Source organism: Macaca mulatta, chromosome 3 (genome assembly GCF_049350105.2).
Source record: "Macaca mulatta isolate MMU2019108-1 chromosome 3, T2T-MMU8v2.0, whole genome shotgun sequence".
Classification (NCBI taxonomy): domain Eukaryota; kingdom Metazoa; phylum Chordata; class Mammalia; order Primates; family Cercopithecidae; genus Macaca; species Macaca mulatta.
This window is the reverse complement of record NC_133408.1, coordinates 126,035,445-126,062,731: the sequence shown is the minus strand read 5'-3', so window position 1 is coordinate 126,062,731 and position 27,287 is coordinate 126,035,445. Positions and strand designations below refer to the sequence as shown.

The following is a 27,287-nucleotide window of genomic DNA, read 5'->3' as shown; positions in this document are numbered from 1 at the left end:
AACCTGAGACAAGATGATAACATACTTGCTTAGGTGTTCTACACAGGATATTCACACAAAAGCTTCATCTTTTTAATATGAATGTGTATGTGTATTTTTCAGTTGTCTTTAGGGGGAGATTGGTGGCAGATCACTGATCTTACCTATTAAACTAGACATTGTTAAATTATCTGGAGTGGATAAAACTATTATTCGTCATGAAAAATATAAAATATATGCATTATCACCTCACTGCCTGAGCTGTTAATGTAGACTGCCCTCTTAGCATGCATACTAATTGATAATTTGGTTAATTGGTCCTGTAATGCCCTTCTCACAGCCTTTTACATGGTCTTGCAGTAGGCAGTATTAAGAACCTGGTCTTTGGGCCCACACTGACTCAGGTAGATTCCCAGCCTCAGTCACATATGATCTCAGTGGTCTTAGGTATAGTTAGCATTTCATAGTCTAAGTTTATTTATCTTACCAAATGGGTTTACTTCTAATACCTATTGTTTGACATTGTTTTGATTGTATAAATATCAAACATATTTTCTGTATCTTACATAGACTTATAATGTATGAGAGGCCAAATAGAAAATATTTGGAAAACAAACACAAATTGGATTAAATCTAAAAATATTTATGTCTTTTATTTTCAGAAGGGAATAATATGATAGGTACTGAAGAAACTAATTTTGATCGTGGCTACATAAAAAAGAAATTAGAACATGGACTTACACGAATATGGCAGGTTTGGTTTTTTTAATATTATTTTTTTCACAGAAGCAATATAATTGTCATGTCAAAGTTGTTTTAGAGATTCAGTTTTAAGTTTTCTATATGTGTATTCTTTGCAGATTTAATCATATGTTTCTGTTTGGAATTAGGCTATCATTTAATTTCTGTAATGTATTTGGTGATTGTATTTGCACTATAAGTGGCAGGAAGAAAAAAGACGTAATTTGAAAATCTCCATTGGAAATATTCATATATGCCTTGAGTACATTTTTTGTTTTAGAGGCCCAGAGAATTTCCACTATCATAAAGAAATGTATGTTTTCTCAGTGAGATGTTCTGTTTATTTTTATTTCATTTATCTGTGTTTTCTTAATTTTTTTTTTCTGTTAATTTTAGAAAAGGAGTAACTAAGTAGGTAGCATACTTAGGTCAGATTATAGCTCAGAATGAACAATTTTTTTTTTTTTCTCAGTCAGTGATCTTTGTGCCTTGAGGGAATCTTACATGCTAATTGGCTGAATATATCTGGTTTTAGCCCATTTGGGCTCCTATAACAAAATATTCTAGACTGGATAGTTTATAAACACAGAAGTTTATTTCTCAGAATTCTAAAGGCTGGAAGTCAGAGAACAGGGTGCCAGCGTTGTTGGAAGGGCCTGCTTCCTGGTTCATAGACATTGTCTTGCTGCATCCTCAAATAGTGGAAGGGATGAGGGAGCCCTCTGGGGTCCCTTCTATAGGGGAGCTAATGCCATTAATGATGGCTCTACCTTCTTGATTTAATCACCTCACAAAGTCCCCACTTTCTAATATATTATCACCTTGGAGGTTAGAATTTCAGTATAGGAATTTTGGGTAGACACAAACATTCAGTCCGTAGCAGTATCTTATTAAGTTTTTCTTTGCAATTTAGTAGCTCAGTTGTTATAATCAGATAATTTGTTACTTCTTAGATCACAGTGTAATTTCTTTGAAGATAACTTACTCTTTTTGGACTTCTTTGAACCCTGGAAGACTATAGACCCTTTGGCCATGTTATGGTCATTTAAAATGTATTTTTGATTTTTCTAATGAGGCTGATCTTTATTTTGACCATCTTTTTTTTTTTTTTCTTTATATTTATTTATTTACTATTTTTTGAGGCAAGGTCTCATGTTGTCACCCAGGCTGGAGTGTGGTGGCAGAATCATGGCCTAGTGCAGCCTCGACCTCTTGGGCTCAGGTGATCTTTCTGCCTCAGCCTCCTGAGTAGCTGGGACCACAGACATGTACCACCATGCCTAATTTTCTTAAATTATTATTTGTGGACATGGGGTCTTGTTATGTTGCCCAGACTGGTCTTGAACTCCTGGGCCCAAGTGATATTCTCGCCTTGGCCTCCCAAAGTGTTGGGATTATAGGCGTGAGCCACAATGCCCAGCTTGACCATCTTTTATAGGATGTGTTTTGAAAGAAATTGTTTAGGAAAACTTATTTTGAGAACGTAAATTTCTTCATGAATCAGTATTTATAATTTAGTGCTCTTCTATTTTTGATAATTTTGTATTGGATATGCTATTTGATTTTATACTTTAGTATTTGAAATTTATTTATGTAGTGGTTGTAAGAGGTTTGACATATATTTTCTCATTTGACTGTATTAAACTCATATAACCATATTAAACATTTATTAAAATTAAATAAATATTTAATGTATCATTGTGGATTTAGGCTGACTTTTTTCTGAATATTAATGCATAAAAAGAAAGGAAAATCTTATAGTCATTGAATATACACCCAGGGTCAGATATGATTTGTTTCTGACTTAGTCTCCCAGTAGGCCTTAATTGTACTTAGTTAGAATTTTACAATCTATGATAGAATTTCTGGTAATTCAATGTACTTGGAAATACTGACTTGGCACTTTATGTAGCTAGTTTCCATTCAGTTTGGCAACCTGATGGCATTCCTGATATAGGAAATGGGATTGTCTCTATTATATCTCCCTTAAGGATGTTGGCTGTTGGCCTAAATAGATACTCATTAACAAATTAGGAATATATTCCTGTCTCATTTTAATCTGGAACTATAGAGTAGATGGTTCTGATAACCTATTTTCTATATTTTGGGTTTGCTTGATTTTTTTTTTCTTTGTCTTACAGGATGTTCAGCTAAAAGTAAAAACCTACTTGCTTGGAACCGATTTGTCTATATTCAAATATGATGATTTCATCTTTGTTTTGGACATAATCAGCAGGTAGTGTTTAAGATCTTGTCTTATTCTTTAGTTTGAGTCATTCAACCATGATAATCAAAGAAATCATGAACCTAGTGAGCTCTCATCTATAACTTCTTTATGGAAATGAAGATAATTTTTGCTGCTAAGTTTGTGAGTGTATTTAAATATTTCTGCCCTTTGGATGTTTGTAAACCTTTATGAATTTGTGGTCTTTAGAATTTTTTCACATATCCAAATTTTAGCGATTTTTTTTAGTCTTTGAAGAAAGAGAACCCGCACTTCTTTTTCTCTATAAGGATGTTGCTGAAATTTACTGAAACCTTTTTATCCAACTAGGTTGATGCAAGTTGGAGAAGAATTTTGTGGTAGCAAGTCTGAAGTTTTACAGGAATCTATTAGAAAACAAAGTGTCAATTATTTCAAAAATTACCATAGGTAAGAACTCTAATAAAATATGAATGGACTTATTTAGGTAATGAGAATACTTTTGTCTAATACTTAATCTTATAGCATTAATTGATTTTAAACAATTACTTTTGAATTTGAATGTGTTGTAGCTTTTTTAAGATGGCTAAGGATTTTTTTAACCAAAATATGATGAAATGTTCTCATTACATATTCATTGTACATTTTAAAATATTCTTTGTCTTGAGGGGCTTAAAATATTGAACTGATTTCTTTATGAGTAAAACATGATTATTAGATCAAGGTTCACAGAAAGAATTTGGCTGCTGTTCTGTTGCATTACCTGCATACATATGCGTGTGCTTATAAGGAAGTTAAATCAGTGCTCAGTGAGGGGGTGCTTGAGAGTATCTACCTTTTAGAAGTAAGAAGGCTTCTACAGGAGAGGATGTGATATTCAGAATTTCGCTATAAAGCCAAATTTGTATACTTCATTGCTTTGCAAAACAATCACTGCTAATATTTAAAAGAGTGACTAGGAATGATTTGGGTAGAGGAGGAAGGTGGGAAAGAATGTTCCTAATAGCGGTGTGATTATATGCTTACAGCAGCAGTAAATTGAAGGAAGGGAGAGCTAACATTAGATTTTTCTTCATATAAGCTAGACCCCAAGTTGTATCCCTTACATGTATTTTGTCCTTTGAGTTGAGTTTCATGTTACTTTTTATTCTGAACTTTTACTTTTTACAATTGAATTTAAGTTTTGATTTCCTTATTTGGTGCCAGAGAGAGTCATGATTTGAAATTCTGCTTTTGCTCCTTGTTCATAGTCAGTACCTGCTCACAGTGATATATGCCGTGTCAAAAGAGAGATGACTGAACACCAAACTGTTGATTCATTATTAAATATATTTGAATACAAGTTGTCTGTGTTAATTGTAAACAAGTAAATTGTTTGAAAAAGATTTAAGTTGAACTATACCAAAGCAAAGCCTTTGAGTTTCACAACTGAGAGTGTTTAAAAATTTTTTAAAAACTTAATTGAATAAACCTCAGGGAAATGGTGGGAAGGGACCAACAGGAAACCCTAACACTGCGTTTATTTATAACTTCCTTGTCTGCTAAAACTTAAGCCCTGACTAAATGAAAAGGCTGGCCCTATAAACATTCCTGTATAGAAGGGGGAGGGGCCTGTTAATCATGGATAGGGAAATAAAATGGAAACACAAAGGAGCCAGAAGCCTCACTTTCCTTGCAGTATGAAGGCACACCAAATGTCTCTCTTCCCAGAGATTGCTTCATATCCAACATGACAACTGGGATCACTTTTGGTGTTCCCAGTGTCTAGGATGTGTGTACAATATAAAAACACTGATTTATTTAGTGGCTTCCATTCTGCATTCTGTTTTACTTATTATCAAAAGGTGTCTGTCATCTGTAGCAACTAGCTAGGGGCATTTTGACCATAATGGAAATTCCTCACAGAGTTCACATTAATGAAATTAGAGAATACAGAAACGAATCACTTAAATCTTCCCCAAACACTCAACATTTTAAAGAACTTCTCTTAGAAACATTTGTGAAACTTATTTCTCATTGAAGTGGCTGTGCTATATTATTAGAAGTAAAGCTGGGTTGAGTAATAGTAGACTTGGGTTATTGTCCCATTTTTTGCTGCTTACCAACTGTCTGATATTGGCAAATCATTTAACCGCTCTGGCCTGTGATTCTATGAATTGTAAAATGAAGTGGCCAGATTAAAAGGTCTCCATAAGTGTTGCCTAGACATCTTGACCCGTTTTCTTGCAGTATTGTATATTGTAAAAATTGGGGCAGGTTAAACAGCAAAGATTTAATTATTACTTAGTATTCTTCTTTTCCCCTAGTATTTAAACAGAAGTTTAAGGTAGTCTAGTTTCTGTCCTGTCTGTAGTCATTTTTGCTCTGACAGTTGCATCGGGAAAATTACGGTGGATGTCATTTCGTAAAGTTGGTGCAAACCATCAGTGTGTTCTAAGGTACATTTATTTCTTTACAAAACAAGGTAAACTTGACACGAACTTTAGAAATGATGCTAGTGTCCATACATTGAATTGACTAAAGTCATTACATTAGCCAGTGATAAATCTAAATCTGCAAAATCCCAATTTAATATTCCCTTTGCCAATCATACTAAATAAATACTGAAAAACTATATGGAACATGGTGAAATATAGATGAAGTGTGTTCTTACTTTGCTAATAGAAGTGTTTAAATGTGCATACAGTTTGTTTCATGGTCCTCTGCTGCCAAATAGAGCTCTTGAGGATGAAGAAATTCTTGAACCAAATTATTCTGACTTTGAGTCCATTTAAGCTATTGGTTTGAAGTTACAGGGATAATAAAAAGATAAAAATAGGAGCAGTTTCTTTTTGGTGGAGCATCTACTTATGAAATGTATTAATGTTAATTGTGGTAGTCGTATAAAAGTTTGCATTCCACTATCTTTTTCTAGGATAAAACTGTATGAACATATGAGGGAACACAGCCCCTATTATTGTTTCTACTTCTCAGAAGTATAAGTTTCATTTCCCCCCATTTTTTAAAATATTCAGATACTAAGTTTATGTACACCCAAAGAACACTATTCTGTCAGATGTTGGAGAATTTCTAAAAGCATAAATATTCTAATTTAAACATTAATGACATAAAAATTATAGAGCAATGTATAGTTGTCAAAATATTCTATTTAATAAGTACATTTTATTTTGTAATTACTCTAGTAATCAAAGCTTATAAAATGTTTTCAAGGATCCTAAAATTGCATTGACTGGTGTTAGAAGAGAGAAGTCACCTATCTTTTTAGAAGAAAATACAACAAAGTAGATGAAATAAACAAATTCCTTATAAAGCCAAACTTAATGAGCTCACAAAACAAAATATAGAAAATATGAATAGTCGGATGTCTTTTGAAGAAATTATATCTGGGCTTCAAAACATTTCCATAAAGAAATCTCCAGGCCTGCTGATGTCACTGGTAAATTCTACCAAACCTTAAAGGAGAAAACAATACCAACACTCTTTCATAAAGTAGAGAAAGAGGGAATGTTTTATAACTTATTTTATGAGGCCAGCATAGCATTGATACCAAAGCATAACAAGAGGACATTAAAAAAGGAAAATGACAGACTAGTATCTCATAAGAACATAGATGCAACATCCTAAACAAAATATTGGCAAATTTAATTCAGTGATACCTAAAAAGCTTAATATGCTGTGAACAGGTAGGATTTATTATAGGAGAGCGTGAGTTGGCTAAACGTTAAATAAATTAAGAAATTTAATTTACCAATTGACAGAATACAGGAAAATATCATAGTTATTATTTTAATAGACGGAGAAAATAATTTTGATAAAAATTCTACCCCAGTTCATGATTTTGAGAAATTGTGTTTTTGTGTAATTTTAACTTTCCTTCTAATTATGTTCTCATATTTAAAGTGTGCCCTTTGTTAACGGCTTATCAAGTTTGGTCTCGTTTTGTTGTTGTTGATGTTGTTTTACTAACTGAGAAAAATATATATAATATAAAAAGTAAAAATATATATGATTGATCCAAAAAATGCAGAAAGAGAAAATTTCTTTAAAATATTTAACATTTTTAGATATCAAACAGCAATATGATGGGTTTAAACCTATTAATAATTATGTCAATAAATACATTAAATGTAAATGGAAAAACGGTTATATGAAAACATAACAGTTGTCAGACAAGATTTTAAAACAACATTAGGGGCCAGGCGCAGTGGCTCACGCCTGTAATCCCAGCACTTTGGGAGGCCGAGGCAAATGGATCATGAGGTCAAGAGTTCAAGACCAGCCTGGCCAAGATGGTGAAACTCGGTCTGTACTAGAAATACAAAAAAATTAGCTGGGCATGGTGGCAGGTGCCTGTAATCCCAGCTACTCTGGAGGCCGAGGCAGGAGAATCGTGTGAATCTGTGCGGCAGAGGTTGCAGTGAGCCAAGATCACGCTACTGCACTCCAGCCTGGGCGACAGAGTGAGACTGTCTCGGGAAAAAAAAAAAAAAAAAATACATTCTTGTAATGGTTACCGCCAACATTTCAATATGCACTTATGTTCTACTGTAGTCTACCTTAGGTGGTATACTTCCAGAATAATGCAGGAACCAACTTTGTAACTGCGTTTACCTTCTCTTACCTTTTTGGTGTTTTGTCATATACTTTTACTTCATATATTATTTTGTATACATTTTTTATGCCTAGGGTTGACTACGTTTCTTCAATCTGGGTTGTACCTTTTATCACTGTATTAGTTTTAAATTACTGTGTAATAAATACCACAAACCTGTCTGGAAGAGACAGGAAGCAGATTATCCCCTAGGGCCTCCAGACAGTGGAGCTCTGGTAACACCTTGATTTCAACCCACTGATACTGATTTTCAGGCTCTGGCCTCTAGAACTGTGAGAGAATAAATTTCTGCTTGTTTAAGTCACCTAGTTTGTGGTAATTTGTTACAGCAGCCACAGGAAACTAATACAGAGTAGAACTACTGGGTCCTGTGGTAACTCTCTCTGTTTAACATTTTGAGGAACTGAATCACACTTTTTTCCAAAGTCATGATACATTTTACGTTCCTACTAATACTGTATGAGGGTTCCAATTTCTCCAAAACCTTGTCACCACCTGTTGTTTTCTGTCTCTGATTATGGCTGTCCTAGTAGGCATGAAGTGGTATCTTATTATGTTTTGGGTTTGCATTTCCCTGATAACTAATGATGTTTAGCAGCTTTTAAGGTGCTCATTGGCCTTTTGTATATCTTCTTTACAGAAATGTTTGTTCAAAGCTTTCGTCCATTTTGAATTGGGTTATTTGTTTTTTATTGTTGAGTTGTCAAGTTTTGTACATTTAGTTCTTACCTTAGGACTGTGATCCACTTGAGGTAATTTTTGTATGTGGTATGAGCTATGAGCACAATCACTTTTGGGAATTCTTGGCCATTATGTCTTCAAATATTGCTTTTGCTTATTCTCTGTCCTTTCCATCCAATTGCCTGCATAATAAATGTTTTGACTATCTCACATATCTCTTATGATCTTTTGTTTCTTCCTTTTTTTTTCCAAATTTTTGCTTCAGTTTAGATATTTTCTATTGATCTTTGAGTTCATGAATGCCATCTTCAGCCACCCCTAGACTGCTGTTTTACTTATCCAATCAGTTTTTAATTGGAAGTGTATTTTTCAGTTCTTGAATGTCTATTTGATTCTTTTATTGTTTGTTTTTCTTATTGCAGTTATTTGAAATTCTCTTTTCTATCCATTTTATACATTTTTTCTATTTTATTTAACTTATAATAATTATCTTAAAGTCCTTGTCTGTTAACTCTAGTATTTGGAGCAATTCCTGATTTTTACAGATTCATGTATTTATTGTCTCTTTATTTTGAACCTGTGGATTTAAAAAAATCTAGATTTCATTTTTAGCGTGGTACTAACAACTTGTGGTAGAAAGAGGAAGAACAGGGCAGGCACTGGCCCTTTTGTCAACTGAAAATAAGGTTTGTTTTTCTGGGACTGCCTATATCATGTGCTGATTACTCCGGATAGACAGTAAGAACAATAGCATTAAAGAAAGAAGAGATCAGTATGGCATAAGTGATTAGTGGAATGTCAAATATATATGTGTCTTACCTGCTCACGTAATTTGTAAATGCTTTGTAGAGACAGGCACTGAGCTAAATGTTTTCAGAAAGTGATAATTATCTTGCTATTGTAGCTTTACTAGGTATGATTCAGATCTGTGCTGTTTAACGTAACGTGTTAGTATTTATGATCTCATATAATCTGTAGATTTTTCTTTATGTTTTAGCATCGATATATGTATCAGCTAAGGATATTTATGTGAGTTAGAGACAAGCTTTTAATTTAGTCCCCTAATAAAACTGTCATTTCCTATGCATTACTTTTGCAATATAGTAAAAATATTTAGTTTAGTAACATTTGAGAGAGTTTTTCTGTCAAGGATGATAAGATACTAACTAACAAAAGTAAACATTTCTGTCTACTGTATTAATCCCAATGGGTTCTCAAAGTTGATTATGATCATGACATTAATCCTATAATTATTTGTATTGTACATTATTTCCTCAATTCTTGTGTGCAGTGCACTTTTCTCACTTTTTGGAGTGTTCATTTTCTTTTTTTAAGAACACGGCTCGATGAACTGAGAATGTTCTTAGAGAATGAGACTTGGGAACTTTGTCCTGTTAAGTCAAATTTCAGCATCTTGCAACTTCATGTAAGTGTTTCTTAAGAACAAAGAAATCTGTCGTTTAGTCATCTTTTTTACCCTTTTTCTTTGGAAAAAAAAGTCCGCAAATATATGGAAACATTTATAAAATAAATTAAGGAGCAGTTTCTTATCTTCCTTCCTTGAAAGTCATTAGTTTTACAGGAATGACCCTTTTATGGTTGTGAAAAATCAGTCTTCTTTTATAAAATTCAGTTTACATACTTCAGGAAATCTCTTTTGCCTAAAAAGAGTTACAGTTAAAGTGATATTTTTTGTTTGTTTTGAATTCCAAAAAGGGCTGACTGCTGTATTTAAATTTTGCAAATAATTAATTAGCTATATTTTGGCATAATTTAATACATATACAAATATAATACAAATCATTATATTTATAGAATTTTTTTATTCCTTAAAGGGACTAGTAAGTTCCTAATTTGTGCTGCAATTCTTAAATTTGCCTGTAATGAAAAAATGCCTCAGATATAAAAGAGGCACTTATAAAAAATACTCTTAACTAATTTGTATGAGTTAATCAGTTCCTCAAATACTTACAGAATAAGCAATCTGCGAAAAAGTCTTTAATTAGTTTGATTTTTCCCTTGGTTGAAACACATTGTAGATAAATATTCCTGTGTGAAAGATTGTGTTCTGCAAATACCAAGTGTCAAAATGCAGTGCATATAGTTAGATTCTTGTTCAGAAAGTACGGGGTCTTTAGTTTTTGCCTTTGGAAGGAATAGCTTTCTAGAAAGCAACTTTCTTACTCTGGATAAATGTACAGAATACATAATTAGAAGGTTTTTTTTTGATAGGGATTGATTGTCTTTATGCTTATATTGTACAATAGCTTCTTATCCAGTTTTTTTATATTGTTTTCCTATTATAGAAATATTAAAAACACTGGAACATAGTGATTATTAAATGCTTTAAAGACAGCAAAATTGATGTTAATGTTAATTAGTATTAACATAACAATTAACATTAAATTAACATAGGATTTACGAGTTCTCAAAGATTTAAGGTAATTCCTTAACGTTATTTAGAATTCTAAGTTTAACATTCATTTTAGAATATCTATTAAATAATTTTATTTGAACTCCTTTTTAACCATCAGATTGTGTGTGTGTGTTGCGACATTGTCACACTTAGTATAATTGTAAGACATGTTTTTTAAAAAAGGCATGTTAAAACATTCCCATCTAGGTGAACATTATCTTCTTTAAAGTAGTTACCTTGAAAACTATTCAGAACTTAGTGTTCACCTGACATGCATTCCTGTGGATTGGATTTTCTAAAAATTAGTCTCATTGATGTATATTCACTCCTTGTTTAGAATTATAAAAATAATGGCATGATTCTTAGGCATTATTAATGTATATGATTAAATGTATAGTTGAAATGTAAAAGGAAAATAAACACATATATCATTTAATACAACAAGTCAATGTACCTTTCAAGAATTTTAAGAATACCTTTCAAGAATATCATTGAAATTTATATTTGGGATTTAAATATTGGGATTATTCCATTTAGTGAAAAGAAAAATGTTTGTTAAATTTTGTGATAAATCATTAAATCAAGATTTTGGTAATTCAAAGGAACTTTAGAGATTATTCCCGCTTTTCCTCTAATTAGCTGTGTGAGGTTGAACTTTGCACTGAATCCCTTCAAACTGCCTCAGTTTCCTCATGTGATTAATGCATAATTTAGACTAGGTCTTACAACTCTTTAGCTTTGCTAGGAGTAGAGGACACATCATATGACTTTGGCATATATATTCGTGTTGTCTGTTTCTTGGTATATAGAGAAAAGTAAATGAAAGTTTGTAGGCATCAATGTAACACATATACACTTCATACTTTGTTTCTGATGTATTTGTATAGAATATCTTAAGTGGTGCCAACATATGAAAAAGCATAGTGTTTTACTTTAACAATTAGTTTTCGTAAATGACTTTATTGATTAGGATTTTTGCTGTTCTGTTAAAATTTTTAGAAGACATCATTCAGATTTCTTAAGCTATTTTAAAAAATGATCTCCGCAGTTTCTTAAAGGAAGCCAAAAGTAGTTTGATGCAGATGATACTGTTTTAAGTGATATCATTCGCTGAGTTGTCTTTAGGAAAGCCTTTAGACATGTATTTCTAAGTGTGTACTTTTAGATAACTTGAAAGATTTAAAAGTCAATAACTTGAAGATCAAGATGTTGTTTTTCTGCTAAGTCTACATTTATATTGAGGGATTCAGTTTATGTGTTAGAATTTTATTGTTGCTAAAAGGTATCTGGCTCCTTTTTTAACATCTAGGAATTTAAATTCATGGAACAGTCTCGCTCCCCATCAGTTTCACCTAGTAAGCAGCCAGTCTCAACTTCTTCAAAAACAGTGACCTTGTTTGAGCAGTACTGTAGTGGTGGGAATCCATTTGAAATTCAGGCCAACCACAAAGATGAAGAAACAGAAGATGTCTTAGCTTCTAATGGGGTATGTGGTGTATGTGAAACATAAGTGAGATTTTTTTTAGTTTAAAACTGTTCTACTCAATGAGCAAGGCAATTTACTACATTGGTTATGAATTATTATTAAAAAAGATATCCATTTACTACCCATTTATGTATCCATTTACTACCACCCTGCCCACCTATATACTTAATGTATCTATGATATTACATTTATAGATAATGACTTTACAATATGCTTTGTTGACCTTGTCCTCTTGAATAGTAAATTTTCCCTTTATGTTTGCTTTATGTTCTTATTACATGATGTTCTTATCAGGTTGCTAATCAAATAGTAGTATAATTTCTTCACTGAATATTTATGTGATATATTATGTGAATATGATGTGATATATTGTGAGATGAGTGAGGGAATGGATATCATCTACCCTTTTTCTCGACACCCTTTATGGGTCACAGATTGCTTTTGTTCCATGTCCCTTTGTCTAAGAGAAAGTGGTAATGTCTTGCTTAATTGCTTGGCAGGGATATTTTTTTGAGATTTAGAAGTACAATGTTTTAACAACACTTTTTAGGACCTCAAAAACAATATTAACTAGATGTAGTGTGAATTAATGTAAAGGATTTGAAGGCAGATAATGAATATCATCTTTATTATTTATCAGCTGTGTGGCCCTTGGCAAATTATTTTAACTTTGTGACCCTCAGTTTCTCCATATTTACAGTGAGAGGAATGCTTGCTTCACAGCTACTTGCATGGTATTTTCACAGTATTTTACTTGACTTAATAAGTTGTTTGATGGTTTCTTCTGATCTTCATAATTTCCATAATGACTCAATATAATTTTTATTTTTGATTGATGAAGCTAAAGTGAAAACCATTCAGATGTGACAAAAATATGTTGAAGGATTTGTCTTTATATTTTATGTTAGTTTTAGAATTTATTTTTCATTTGGTGAAGATGAAATTCATGAAGTTTAAATTGTTTCATAGTAAGCCATATTTAAAATTATGATTCAGTGATTCTTTGTGACATTTTGCCTCTGTGAAATTGACTAAACTGAGAGGAATTTAAAGTCATTCCAATTATTTTGGAATAACATATCTCTCTATAAAAGTGATTCACTAACTAAAACTTACATAACCTTTGATTCCCATTATTTGCAGCAGTGTGTTCTATAAAGTTGCTGTGAATATTGATTTAACAAATACTCAACCATTACTCCCAGAGCAAATATAGGATTAGGTTCCTATAAGCCTCTGGTTACAACATATTTATCAGCCCATCAGTACATAATCTGAATTCATAGTCAACAACACCATAACTCTTGCCTAAATGAAGCTTATCAGACACACATATTTTATTTCTAAGGCACATCACAGCCTTCTTGTGCTTAGAAACACTACACAGCACTTCAGGGCTACACTTGTGGTGGCATTCTAAACAGTTAAATCACCAACAAAAAGCACAAAAATACAAAGAACTTGGCACTAAATAGGTCATGAAAAGGAAACTTGTTTATAGTATGAGAGCCTAAGCAAGAAGACAGAGCATGCTTTGTATTCAGCTGGGAACATGCATGTTGGATGACTCAAACTTTTCACTGTTCTGCACATTTATGAATGACTCCAGAAATATCATAAGTGTTGACTTTAGGGTTACAAATAAATTTCAGTGAGCAGGCAAATTTGCAAACATTGAATCCTCAAATAATGGGTATCTGTGATACGATGTGGTCACAAAACTCTGTTGTTGTAATCAGGACATCCTAGTTTGTGTAGAATACCTTTCTGCATAGCATCAGGATCACATTGTGTATAAGTATAAAGGAGTACCTGTAAGGCTTGTTTGCAGTTATTAATGTGTGATCTCATCTTCCCAGGTGCAACTTATGTCCTTGAGAATCAGGGTCCACGTCTAAATACGACCTTTTTATTAACAGACTCTCAAAAAATAGTTGTTGAATTAGGGGACTAAATTATTTCCATGTTGTTATCATACTGGTTTTCTCAACTGTCATGTGGAGATAAAACTTCCTCAGAGAAGTGTCTGTACAATTAAATGAGATAATTCATGAAAGAATTTAGCATAATACTTGGTTAAAAACTCAATGTTAGCTATTATTTAATCATACTAATATTAGCCATTATTTAATCATACTAATCTATAACATTAATAGATGATGATGATGAAAGTGCTGTCACTGCTTCCTTTACTGTGCATGAATTCCACTGTCCTTTTCCGTGCTGGCATTGGGCCATAGTGCCATAAAGATGATGAAAATGTTAGGAAGACATCCTTCCTCTCAGGAGTAAATCCACCATTTTTGTCCTCATTCTCAGCAGGTCACTGTGTTCTAAGCTTAATTTTCTAAGCTGCCCTTGAAATTAAGTCTTATAGTGAATTAAAACATCAGCATGTGTGTTGTGCATGTTTATTAAGCTGAAGTAATACTTGCAGAGTGCCAGAATTGGATATTGAACCTCTTTTTAATGAATTTTATTAGCAAATTGGAAATATGTATGGTGAAACTTCTGAGAGACTTTAAGTTAAAAAAAAAAAAAAAAACACGTGCTTATGTGTACTCTTCTTCTCTTTTTAGGCCTAGTGGAATGTTTGTTAGGTTTTCGTTTATGGTGATTTTTATTTTGTTGCACATTTCAAGCTTTTATAGGTGTAATATTTTTCTTTTGTGCTGATTAAGGTAGAATGATGAAGACAATGGAAGAATAATCAGATTCTTGGTGACAACATTAAAACTAAACTACGGATTTTCTTGTATTTAGTGGTTTCTTGTAAAATTGAGTACTTTCGCTGTGTTGAGACACCCCACGAAACGAGGCCCTTTATACTCATTTTTTAATATCCTGTGTTTTCTTCAGTATGAATCTGATGAACAAGAAAAGAGTGCCTATCAAGAGTATGACAGTGACAGTGATGTTCCTGAGGAACTCAAACGAGACTATGTGGATGAGCAGACAGGAGATGTTCCTGTGAAAAGGTGATTGTTCTTAAATTGTGTGGTATTTAGCATTTTATCTTGTGCTCTTAACATATAGGATTTCCTTTAAGGTTAAGAAGAAATAAAAATTATGTTTTTTGGTACTTATTATGTCACCTGACAGAAGTTAGTATGTTTTAAATGATTCCTGGAAGGCTAAAAATGTGTTTTTCCTCCTAACATTTCATAACTGGATTTCATGAAAAATAAAATAGTTATATGAAAAGTTCTGCCTAGCAAAACCTTTGCCAGCATCTCACAAATCAGTTCATTTAACTATGAACTGGATTGTTAATGTGTCAAAAAAGAAATTGATTTAGCCATTTAAAAGTTCTTAAATGGCTAGTTTTAATGTAGCTTTCCTTTGAGTTATGTAGTGTGTTTGACATTGCTTTTTGTAGCAAGATTCTAATTCCTTTTTTATGGCATCACGAAGTTAGTCATTTTTTAAAATCTGTTAAAATTATTGTCGAAAATATTGGGCATAATCAAAGAGATTAGTTTTTGCAGAGGAAAAAGCCTTTAGATTTATAAAATCAATCCTGCCTTTGGTGGCCATTTATGCGATTTACATAGATAAATAAAAAACCTCAAGGAGAAAATGATCATTTGTTTTGTATGTGGAGTTCTTGCTTCAATCTTGTAAACACAGAAAATCACCACTTATTTCCCCTGTGTCATTTTTGTTCACTATTTGAACTTTCTACCAAGGTGTCCTATTAGTGGTTGAGTTTTGTTTTATGATAAACTGACCTCTTCAAAACTATGATAATTATAACAGAATTTTTTCTTACCTTTTGCCAGTTAAATGGGCCTGATTCTGGAATGTTGAAATGACTTGATTTCATGACTATCATACGTTTAGTGACTATAAATGTACTTTTTTTTCTTAATGGTAGTAACGATAAGTATACTCTTACCGTTTAACGCCATGCTACCTATTTAATACTGTTTAACTTGAAATCCTGACTGAAATAATACTGTTTTCAAAAGTGAGCAATTCACGAAATTGTAGCTATTTTAATTGAAAAAATTTGTTCTATTGGTTTTTGCATATGTATGATATTAAGTGTCAGTATGATCTACTGTGAACTAAATAGAACTATTTTGTTGGAATTCTTTATTGGATGTTTTGGGCATATTTTGGCCAAAAGGAAAGGTCTATTTGAATTGAAATATACAAGTAAGATAGTGTCTGCCATGTGTATATACCTCCATTTTTGGTAGGGTTACTGCAGCCCCCTAAACTTACCCCTAAGAAGTTTGAATTGAACGAATTAGTGCCTGAAGCCAATACATTAAGAGTTATTATCAATTCTAACTTGTGTCTCTTGAGTTGACCACTTTTTCTGGCATTTCACCACTACCATTCTAGTTTATCCCAAAATTATCTCTGTGCCAGATTATTAAATCAACTCCTTTACCTTGGATTCTTGTCTCTAGGCTTGCTCCATTCCAAACAACTCTTAGATTTAAATTTAGGGTTTTTTTTTTTTTCATAGTTACAAATTTAATCTTGCTGTTTTTCTGGTTAGCTTTTAGTGACTCACCACTGTATTCAAGATAAGGTTCATATCCCTCAGGTTTGATTGCTTTCAGGGATATCCGGCCTTTACTTGCCTCCTTTCTTATTACTTTCCCCTCTGTTTATTTCTTCTACTTGCGAATGTGGTGAACTCCTTGTACTTTTCTGAGCACACTCTGTTCTCTCTTATCTCTAACCCTGTTTTATGCTGGCCCTTTTTTCTGTGCTGACCATATAACTTTTACTTTTCTTTTGAACCTAACCTAATGCTGCCCCTTAACCCCAAATACTGTCACCAATATTCTCTACTTAATTCAGATTCTTAGGATGGTATTTTTTCATGTTTATAAGTTTCTGAAATCAAGAAACATAGTACATCTGCACCTAGATATGTAATTATCTTGGAAAATTTGTTTTTTAAAGTGATTAGTTTTTTTAGTGGTTGATAATGTTTTATAATCGAAGAAATGCATTATGGTACTTTATTTTTTTGCTTACTTATTTCCCTTACTTATGGATTGTAAATTTTATAAGGATAAGAAGTTAATCTCTATATCTTTACCTAATGCATAGTACGCTTTTCATTAAATAATTAGTTAATAAAGGCTATGGACTAATCTGAGTAACTTATTGGTTTATTACTTGACAACTCTAGCAACTCTGTTTTGTTTTTTCATATAAAGTGTTTCTCGGGAAACTCTAAAAAGCAGGAAGAAATCAGATTACAGTCTAAATAAAGTGAATGCCCCTATCTTAACAAATACAACGTTGAATGTAATAAGACTTGTTGGTAAGTAGCTACACATTTAAAAACAAAGAAAAAGAAACATTATAACAGTTAAATTAGTTTGTTACTGAATGACTTTTACTTGTGGTTTTCGTTGTCTGGTATACTGCAGTGCTCTCTGCAATAAGGGATTTAAGGTTATCATATGTCTATGCTTCTCATTTTAAATGTTCCAAATACTATAATACTAATAGTAATGCCAGTTTCTCTTTTTAAGTCTTTGTATCTTCCAATTTTTCTAAAATATTTCAGTTAATTGAAATGTGATGAAAAATTCTCTAGGTAGGTTAGAGGTACATGTAAGATAAGATAGTACCAGTTTCACATTTATACAATATTTTTCTACTTTGTTGTTTCATAGATCTTTACAGTATTCTGTCAGGCAGAGTGAATAGTGACTTTCTGACATTTTCAGACTTAAGGGATTTACAAGCTAAATGTTCAGATTATAGGAAATGTTGTTCTTATTACAGATAAGACATTTATTGATGATTTTGTAGAAGGGAAACAATATGAAGAAATGACATTTTAAATATTCGGGTTTGAGGATGATGTGGATTTTTTTTTAATGTCAGTATTTCAACATCTTGTATGTTTTTAGCCTTTCTATCTCACTAATAAGTCTATCTATTTGACAAATAAGTTATAGAGATGTCTTCTCATATTAACCTTCATTATTCCAATCAGGAATTTTAGTGGTTTTCTATAAAAATCTCTAAGATATGGAGATGGTATTTACCTATTGCCTAGTTTGATTAATCTTAGCTCTGTTGAAATAGTCCGTGTTCTTTAAGATAATTATTAAATGTAATTAATGAATAGGATAAAATGTATAGAATGCTTTTTAGGAGTCACGGTTTCTCTAGAAAGAGCAAAAAATGTTACTGAACTGAGAAGAAAAGAAAGGTATACATTTTCATGATGCTCAGAAGAAAGAATAGATTCTAAAAAGCTATTCTGTGACTAGTTATTGCCAGGGAACTAAGCTTTTCTTCTTCCAAGAGAACTGACTGAACATAGTGTCAGAAATAACTCTCTAGAATTTGTAGAATCAGAATTGGAAGAGTGCTGAGAGGTCATTGGTGTAAGTTCCCATGAAGTCGGTTGTCTTTCTGTAATGTCTCTAATATGTGGTGGCTGTCTAGCTTCTGTTTCGTGATTCCCAGTCATTGGAAACTTAGTGGTTTGCAAGACTACTCATTCTATCATTAGACTGATCTCATTAGTAGAAGTCTCTTCCCCAAGATAAACCAAAACCTGTCTCTATGTTTCTAGCTTTTGATCTGTCCTTTTGGTCTAAGAGTTCTGCCCTTAGAAGCAAGAAGAATAAGTTCATGCTTTAAAAAAATTTTTTTTTCTGTTTCTATTTATTCTGTTCTATTTCTTTTATCTTCTATTTCTTCTATTCTTCCATGTGATCACTTTTCAGATATGTGGTGGTAGTTGTCCTGTCCTTCCTTTTCTCATACCAACCACCCCACAATCCATTTTTCAGGCTTCATGGGCTCAGTTCCTTTATCTTGTCCTCACTGATAGAAATTCAGACATTTCAGAATAATCGTCATCCTCCTTAGCCTTCTAGACTCAGCACTTTTCAGTGTCTGAACACATCACTTGAGATGTAGTCAGCTTTTGCTAGATTATGTTGAAGTAACAAGCAGCTCTTGGTGCATCAATGACTTTCAACCACAAAGTTTTATTTTTCACTCGTGATACGCATTGTCTCCTGATTATATGTAGCTCTGCTCCGTGTGTCTCTTCATTCTAAGATGTAGGTTGAAAGAATAGTACCAACCAATCTGGAACATGGGAAGAAGAGCAAGAGCAAACTCTGTTATGACTCCTGAAGATTCTGCTTCCATGTGTCAACCTTGACTTCCTCTGACATGTCATGGCCAAAGCAAGTCAGGCTTGGCAAAGGGAGGGAGAAGTATGCTTCTGCCACAGGAAGCACTGCAAGTCAAGGAAAGTGGGCAGGACTGTATCATGCTCTTATGGGAAATTGGGAAAAATAATATAATTAAACATATCTGTTTATATTTTTTACCTTACCTAGTTCAAAAGGGGCTGGAGGTAGTCATGTTGCTGTTTACTCTGAAGGCATATTTTCATAATAATCAAATAAAATAAAATACAAGGCTAAGGCAAAGTTGAGGAATGGGCACATCATGCTTTATCATATCATATTTAATGCAGACATCAAATACAGTGCTTAACTTCTTGGTAGGCATAAGGGAATTCACAAAACAATGTATTCCACTATCCTTATTATCTGTGAAAAAGATACAGGCCTTTATAATAATGGTAGAAATATGCTCCTGGTGCTGAATTCAGACGATAGTAACAACAAATTCTTACATGAAGATTGCTGATCAACACAGTGGGCCTTGCTTTTGAACAGTGGGTTTATAGGAACTGAGAAAAGCCACATTCAAGAGCCTTTAAAGTATGGCACAGTCCTGAATAAAACCTTACTCTGTGAAGAGAATTTGACTATTGCAATTTCAGCTTTCTACACTACCATATCTTTTACTGGACTTGCAATTAGGAAACAATGCCAAGTATGACAATTTAACTTTTATATCTTTTCATTTAGGACTGGGATTAGGTGCTGCCATTATCACCTCAGTTGGGATCCCCAGTAGACTTTTATTCTTATCATTTTCTCTCTCCCTGGGATGTTTTTATCTTCAGTTTTTAGATATATACAAAACAGAACTTTAAGGAAGCCACTGTCTCAGAGGTCTCTGACTAGTAAATGCACTATTCCATCCACTGTTGTTATTGCATAGAAGTGCCTGAAGATTATAAACTGGCAAAAGTCATGCCTCTTCCTACAAAGGGAGAAGTATGGTTATATAAATAAGACAGATTAATTTTTGGTACTTGAGAAGATGAAGGAACTAATTATTGAGTATTTCGGAAACACATATTAGAACATTAAAGGCATATTTAAAATGTCCCTTTCAAGTAGTATTTACTTGGCAGATAATTAGCAGAGAGTAAACAAAAGAGTGTTAATGGGGCTCCCTTACCCCAGGTGGTAACTAAATTTATTAGAAAGGCTCAGGGAGGCTTTGCACTAGTGGAGAGAACTGATCAGAAGACTTGCTTGTATTATATAAAGAGAAAATTCTGTCAGCCTGATGGTTTCTTGCAGACAGAGAAAGAGAAATTTTAGGAAATGTGTCTCATCAGTGAAATAGCCTTGGTATTCATGGTTCTCTCTCCTGGAGACAGCTCTCACTTGAGCAGGTATGATAGGTCTGAGGAGCAGGAGCTAGATTACCGAAGTCCATGCTTATAACAACTGCCGACAACAACAAAATTACCACTTTAGTAGCTAGAAAAAAATATACCCTAGCACGTGCATCAGTATTTAAAATGAAAATAGGATATGTGCATCTAAGGGATATTTAGGTGTAATATATATTCTTTTAGGTATAATATACATTCTTTTCCTTGGGGGAAGGTAAAATACTAGATGACAGACTGTTGAAGTTTCCCAGCACTTTAGTTTGCTGGCATACTCTTTATCATTGAGCATTTTAAATTGAAAGGTAATGCATGAAAGTGGTTAAAAATTAAAATACCGCAAGGTATAAGCAGAGCCCCTGAGCTGCAAATCTCCTTCCCCAGACAAAACGACTCAGTTTCTCCTGTTTTCTTCTGGAAATATTAGTGTTAGTACAAATATATTTAATATGTGTATCTCCTCTCTCCTATTTTTTTTTGTTGTTTTGTTTGTTTCGAAAATTGAATTACACTATACTGTTTTTATCTGGCTTTTTAACTTAAAATATCTTAAGGTTACACTTAAAATAACTTAATGTATTACTTATCTTAGTATGTGTGGATTTCATTCTTTTTTCCTATTGTGTAGATGTAATATTATAAGTGCCACAATTTATACGTCTTCTACTTTTCAACATATAGGTTACGTCATTTCATACTACAAACTGCCACAGCAAGTATCCTTGAAGCATATACCGATAGAGCTATAGAACAAATTCCTATAAATGCTTCCTCTAGCTGGATGAAAGAGTATATACATTTCCAGTTTTGATGGACATTCTCAATTTACCAATGAGGTTACTAACGAGCTTACTAACAGAGTTCTGTTAGTTTACTCATTCATCAACAGTATTTGAGGGTAGCTCTTTTCTTAGTCTCAGCAACACTGTATATCCTCCAGCTTTGGGTCCTTGCTAGTCTGATAGGTTAAAAATGCCATCTCATTCAAAAATGTGTTTAATTATGAGTGAATTGAAGCATCTTTTCATATGCTTAAAAGACATTTCTATTTACTTGCGAACTACTTATATCCACTGCTCATTTTTATGTAATAAGGAAATTATAGGTTTTAATTTCAACATTAAGGAAATCAGTTCCTTTTTTGCCATGTATATTGCATCAATCAGTTTTAGTCCAACAGATTTTTTGTTTTTTTGAGTCACTACTTTGTTTCCAGCTAACTGTTGGAGATACAGTCATGAAGAAACCATAGTCTTTCTACTTAAGGAACCCAACGAGGGAAATAGCATACAAATAAAAAAATTTACAGTGTGTTGTTATAAGCATAAATAAACAGAAAAGAGGCGAGAGAAAGAATGATGATTAATTTTCCTTTTTGGGTGGGAAGTGAAAGGACTGATTCACTGTGGGGACTGACACCCTAATTGAGTTTGAAAGATGAATAAGTTCTCATAGATGAAGAAGTTGGTAAAGGCATTTTGGACAGAAAGAACATGTGTAAGACATGATGTATTAAGAGACTCCAGTAGTCTAGTTTGCTGGAATGTGAGAAACATGATGGGGGCTGGAGGCGGAAGCAGGGGAGACGTGACGAGAAAGATGGGCAAGAACCGATTATCAGAAGGCCTCATAGACTGTCCTATGCAGCTTGGACATAAGCGCCTTCAGGGATTTCTAACAGGGGAGAGACCCCAGCAGATTTGTTGTTTTTAAAAAAGTGTAAATAAGGGATTGACTTTGGCTAAGGGGAAACTGGAGAAGGTCAAAGACTGGATGGCAGACTGTTGAAGTCTCCCAGGTAAGGGATGATGAGGACATAAGCCTGCATATGGATGGCAGTGGCCATTGTAATAGAAGGGCAGATTAGAGAGATTTTAGAAATACAACAGACAGAATCGATGAATCAGTGATGAGCGATCACTCAAATTTTAGGATTGTGTGATTAACTAGTGATAATGCCAGAAATGAAAAAGGAAAGATGAGAGGAAGACCAAGTTTGCAGAGCTGATGATAGGGTAGACTTTGGACGTATAGAGGTACCTCTGGGACGTTTAAGTAGAAATAGTCTATAGGTAGTTACATAGATGGATGTGGAGGTCAGGAGAAAAAAGATGATCAGGATACATAATTTGAGTCATTGTTATAAAATAGTTAAAACCGTGGTAGTGGATGAGTTTATCTTGGCAGAGGCTCTTAACCTTTTGAGTTCATAAAAAATCAGACAGAAGTTCTACTACCCTTCCTACACACAAAAATGTATAACACAAGATAGCTGAATGTGGAAACCTAGGAAACAGCAGTGGATATGGATATATTAGAAGGGCAAAGACAAGATCAGACAGTGAAGGAGGTCATGAATGAACAGCAGAAAGGAAGGAGAAAAATTAGGAGGTGAAGTAGAAGTCTTGAAAACCAAGGCGTGAGAGCCTGTCAAGAAGAAAGAAGAACTGTGCTTTATTGTTTTATTCATCTTTTATGGTGATCTAGCCTTTGATTTTTAAATTTTGGCACGCACCAGAATCACCTAGAGGGCTTGTTAAAACGCAGATTGCTGGCTGGGTTTGGTGGCTCACACCTGTAATCCCAGTACTTTGGGAGGCCAAGGCAGATGGATCACTTAAGGTCAGGAGTTTGAGAGCAGCCTGGCCAACATGGCAAAACCCTGTCTCTCCTAAAAATACAAAAATTAGCCAGATGTGGTAGGGCACTCCTGTAATCCCACATACTTGGGAGGCTGAGGCATGAGAATGGCTTGAACCCAGGAGGCAGAGGTTGCAGTGAGCCAAGGTTGCAGCAAGCTGAGATTGCACCACTGTACTCCAGCCTGGGTGACAGGGCAAGACTCTGTCTCAAATAAACAAACAAAACACAGATTGCTGTCCCCCACTCCCAGAGTATCTGATTCAGTAGCTCTAGGGTATAATCTGAGAATGAGCATCTTTAACAAGTTTCCAAGTAATGTTGATGCAGCTGGTCTAGGGACCACACTTTGAGAACCTTTGGTTCCTTTCTGTTATTTTCCTAATTGAAATGTAAAACAATGTGTATTTAACGGGAAAATTCTTGACTGCATAATTAAAATGGTAGCTTCTTTTGTTTTTTTGAATATAAGTTGTTTTTAAAGTATCCTTGTTTCAGATATTTGGATAAAATTAGAGTTCAATGAAGTCATAGTGTAGTCTTACAGAAGTATCACAATACTTTTTTATGTGTTTTAAAATTTTAAAACCATGTTTTATGATTAAGTTATCTTTTAAGCAAACAATATTTTCATATGTAATGTTTAAGAAAAAAAAGTTTCTCATTCTCTTTAAACTACATGCTAGTATTTCTGTTTATAATCATATTATAATATAATCATATCATTAATATACTATAATTAATATACATTATATAGTATATATAATATATACATTAATATAATAGCATGTAGATAATATATACACTATACTATATATTATATATAATATATATGCTACTATATATACTATATGTAGTATAATATATATACTATACTTATATATACTATATATTATCTACATACTAATACTATAAGATAATACTATGCGATAACATATATTTAGATGTTATTTACATGAATTTATATTTTTAACATTTAAAAATATTTTCTGAATTGCTACCTGTATGTACAGCCTTATCTTTTGAGAGCATAATCCTAAAAGCACCATCCCTCAGTACGTGTCACAAGAAAATGACATTGGAGATTTGGGGGGCTAAGATATAATATTTAAAAAATAAAACTGGTAGCCAGGCACTTAGGTAATGGACTTGTTAATTTTTTACTCTGGTCTTCACTTCATTATTCAATACCTTTTTCTGAATTGTCCAAGCTGAACCAACTTTCCTTTCCTTTATGCCTCCTTTATAGCTTTTCCAGTTTGTCTTATGTGCTATTATGGCTTTATATGCCATTTATATTCATTGATGGTTTCTTAAATTAGTGTACTGAAATAAGAATAATGACTATTCTTCCGACTCAGAATATGTTCCTGCTTGTGTCCCATCAGGTTATAAACTCTAATAGATGAGAGCCTTAAATCATTTTTGTAGCATCTATATGTGGCACCTGGCCAAGTGCTTTTTACTTTTGTAGGAACCCAATAGATATTGGACTGACAAACCTTAATTTTTAAAATCTTCAATATAGGAGAAACCCATTTTCTCTCTTATCATATCCACAATGGGAAAAATTTCTCCCCCGTATTTCCAGCATTGTTATGGAACTCCTACACTGTTTTACAAATGTCACTATACAAACAACATCAGTTCTCTTTTCCAGGAGTTTCCATTTAAAATAATTTCTTTGAAAATGTGTAAGTTTAATAGAGTAAAATACAATATATTTAAGAAAATATTTATTTTTATAAGTTTATATATATATATAGCAAAAGTAGAAAAGCAAGAGAAAAAATGATACACACAAGGTACTGCCCATTCCCCTGAATCCTAGCCCTGTGAAATCTTGGGTCAGAGGCCAAGAACATTTCTTTATCACTATATATCATTCAAGAGCACAATATCCACCAGGTGCAAAGAACATATCTTTCTCATTCCTTTTTTTGGAAGATGCCAATATTGTATTCCTTTTCCTCTAAATATATAATCAGATATAGTCACAGAAAAAAAAAAACACAATAAATTAAACTTCTGCATTTACAAACTTGCTAATGTATTTGAAGCATTCAAGTGTGGTAACCACACTTCTCTCTGTGTCTCCCACTGATGAGTTGGCTAAGGCAGGCCCACTATTCATTCTCTTGTTTCTAGTTCTTATACATGCTGCTACTTGGTTGGTTTCTTTGCCAGTCCCTCTGTGTATCTCTTCCCCATGGTTTAGTTATTTCCCAGAAAAGACTGATAAGAAGTAAATGTTTGAATTCGTGTCAGTCTGAAAAATGTCTTTTTTTTTTCTCTTTCACTTGAATGACAATTTAGCTATGAATAGACTTGTAGATTAAAAATTATTTTCTTCTGAACTGGAACTTCTAGCATTCTATTGTGTTGCAGATGAATTTCTCTCTCTGTCTGAAAGGTTTTAATGTTTTTTTCCTTGATGCAGAATTTTATGTTGATGTGTCTAGGTATGATTTCTTTTTCAGTAAGTGTGTTTGATAGTTTGTGGACTCTTGATCTGAAGACTCCTGGGTTCCTCAGCTATTACTGACACTAGTATTTCTTTGATAATTTCCACCTTTGTATTTTCTTTGTTCTCTCTTTTTAAAACAATTTCCTCCATTACTAAAATTGGTCCTTTATATCTGTTTTCTCAAATGTTTCCCACAGTATTGTCTTTTACTATACCTTTTAGGAGACTAAATTTAACTTTTTATTTTAAACATTATATTTTTACCTTTAAGAAGTCTTTTATATTCTCTTTTTTTGATAATCTTTTATTATTGAGTTCTACATAATTATTATATTTCTGTTTTTAGCTTGAATTATTCTGTTTTGTTTGGGATCAACTTTTCTTTTTATTTTCACACTCTGAGTTTTCTTTGTGTGCCTGGTGATTTTTGATTATCTATTTAGATTTAAAATGGAAGGCTTACATAGCCATTGTGGGTTTCTTGTGAGTAATTAGAACTATGTTCGAGCTGGCTCTTTCTCTTCAGTAGAAATTCTGACTGGGAACTTCGTGTGAAATAGGAGAGGGCTTGGGTAGATTTACTGGCAGTCTTTATGGGGACAGATCCTCTAAATCCCAGAATTAGGTAGAAGCCTTAGCTTTTCAGTTTTTTTTTTTTTTTTTTAAGTTCGTTTGCCCCCCCCCCCCCCCCCCCGTCTTTTTTTTTTCCTCTCGGTTTGTTTATCATTTCTTTCTTTTTCTTTTCTTTTTTTTTTTTTGAGACGGAGTCTTGCTCTGTCGCCCAGGCTGGAGTGCAGTGGTGCATCTCCACTCAATGCAAGCTCCGCCTCCAGGGTTCATGCCATTCTCCTGCCTCAGCCTCCTGCATATCTGGGACTACAGGCGCCCGCCACCACGCCCGGCTAATTTTTTGTATTTTTTTTTTTTTTTAGTTGAGACGGGGTTTCACTGTGTTAGCCAGGATGGTCTCGATCTCCTGACCTCGTGATCCGCCCATCTCAGCCTCCCAAACTGCTGGGATTACAGGCCTGAGCCACCGCGCCTGGCCTATCGTTTCTTTTAGAGAGGAACCCTAAGGGTTTCTATTTTGTTTTGTGGGTAAATTCTAGCAGCCTACACCTCTAACTGCTGGAGAGGAGAGGGGAATAGTGGTGGTGCTGGGGAATGTAGACTGATAACAGCTTGTCCCATGTGAACCTGTAGCTTGATCCTTTTTCAGTCCCGTTTCTCACTCCTACCATTCCAGCTTGATTCTAAGTAGTTACTGTCCTAGTGAATAGCTTCCACCTCCTTTGTGGCCCTCTTATGGTTTTATTGGCTTCTTATGTTTTTCCATCAATCTGTTCCTATCTACTGTCTGTCATCTAGAACAGACGTTTTGAGATGTCAAATGTTTTGAGCTGCTGGCTACTTGTTTTTGTAAATAAAGTTTTATTGGCACACCCATGCTCATTTGTTTGCATATTGTCTATATGGAGCTGCTTTTGTGCTACATTGGCATAGTTGAGCAGTTGAAA

At 33.6% G+C, this 27,287-nt stretch overlaps 1 protein-coding gene across 3 annotated transcripts in view; it reads left to right on the top strand.

The window, feature by feature from the left end:
- VPS50 (VPS50 subunit of EARP/GARPII complex) overlaps positions 1-27,287 on the top strand; it is a 220,315-nt gene that overhangs the window by 163,323 nt on the left and 29,705 nt on the right. For all 3 annotated transcript variants that reach the window (XM_077998061.1, XM_077998060.1, XM_015134266.3), the window contains exons 14-20: positions 642-733; positions 2,862-2,956; positions 3,275-3,373; positions 9,552-9,642; positions 11,942-12,118; positions 14,978-15,096; positions 17,305-17,411. In XM_077998061.1, the coding sequence (XP_077854187.1) occupies positions 642-733; positions 2,862-2,956; positions 3,275-3,373; positions 9,552-9,642; positions 11,942-12,118; positions 14,978-15,096; positions 17,305-17,411 (780 nt within the window). The remainder of the gene's footprint in view (positions 1-641; positions 734-2,861; positions 2,957-3,274; positions 3,374-9,551; positions 9,643-11,941; positions 12,119-14,977; positions 15,097-17,304; positions 17,412-27,287) is intronic.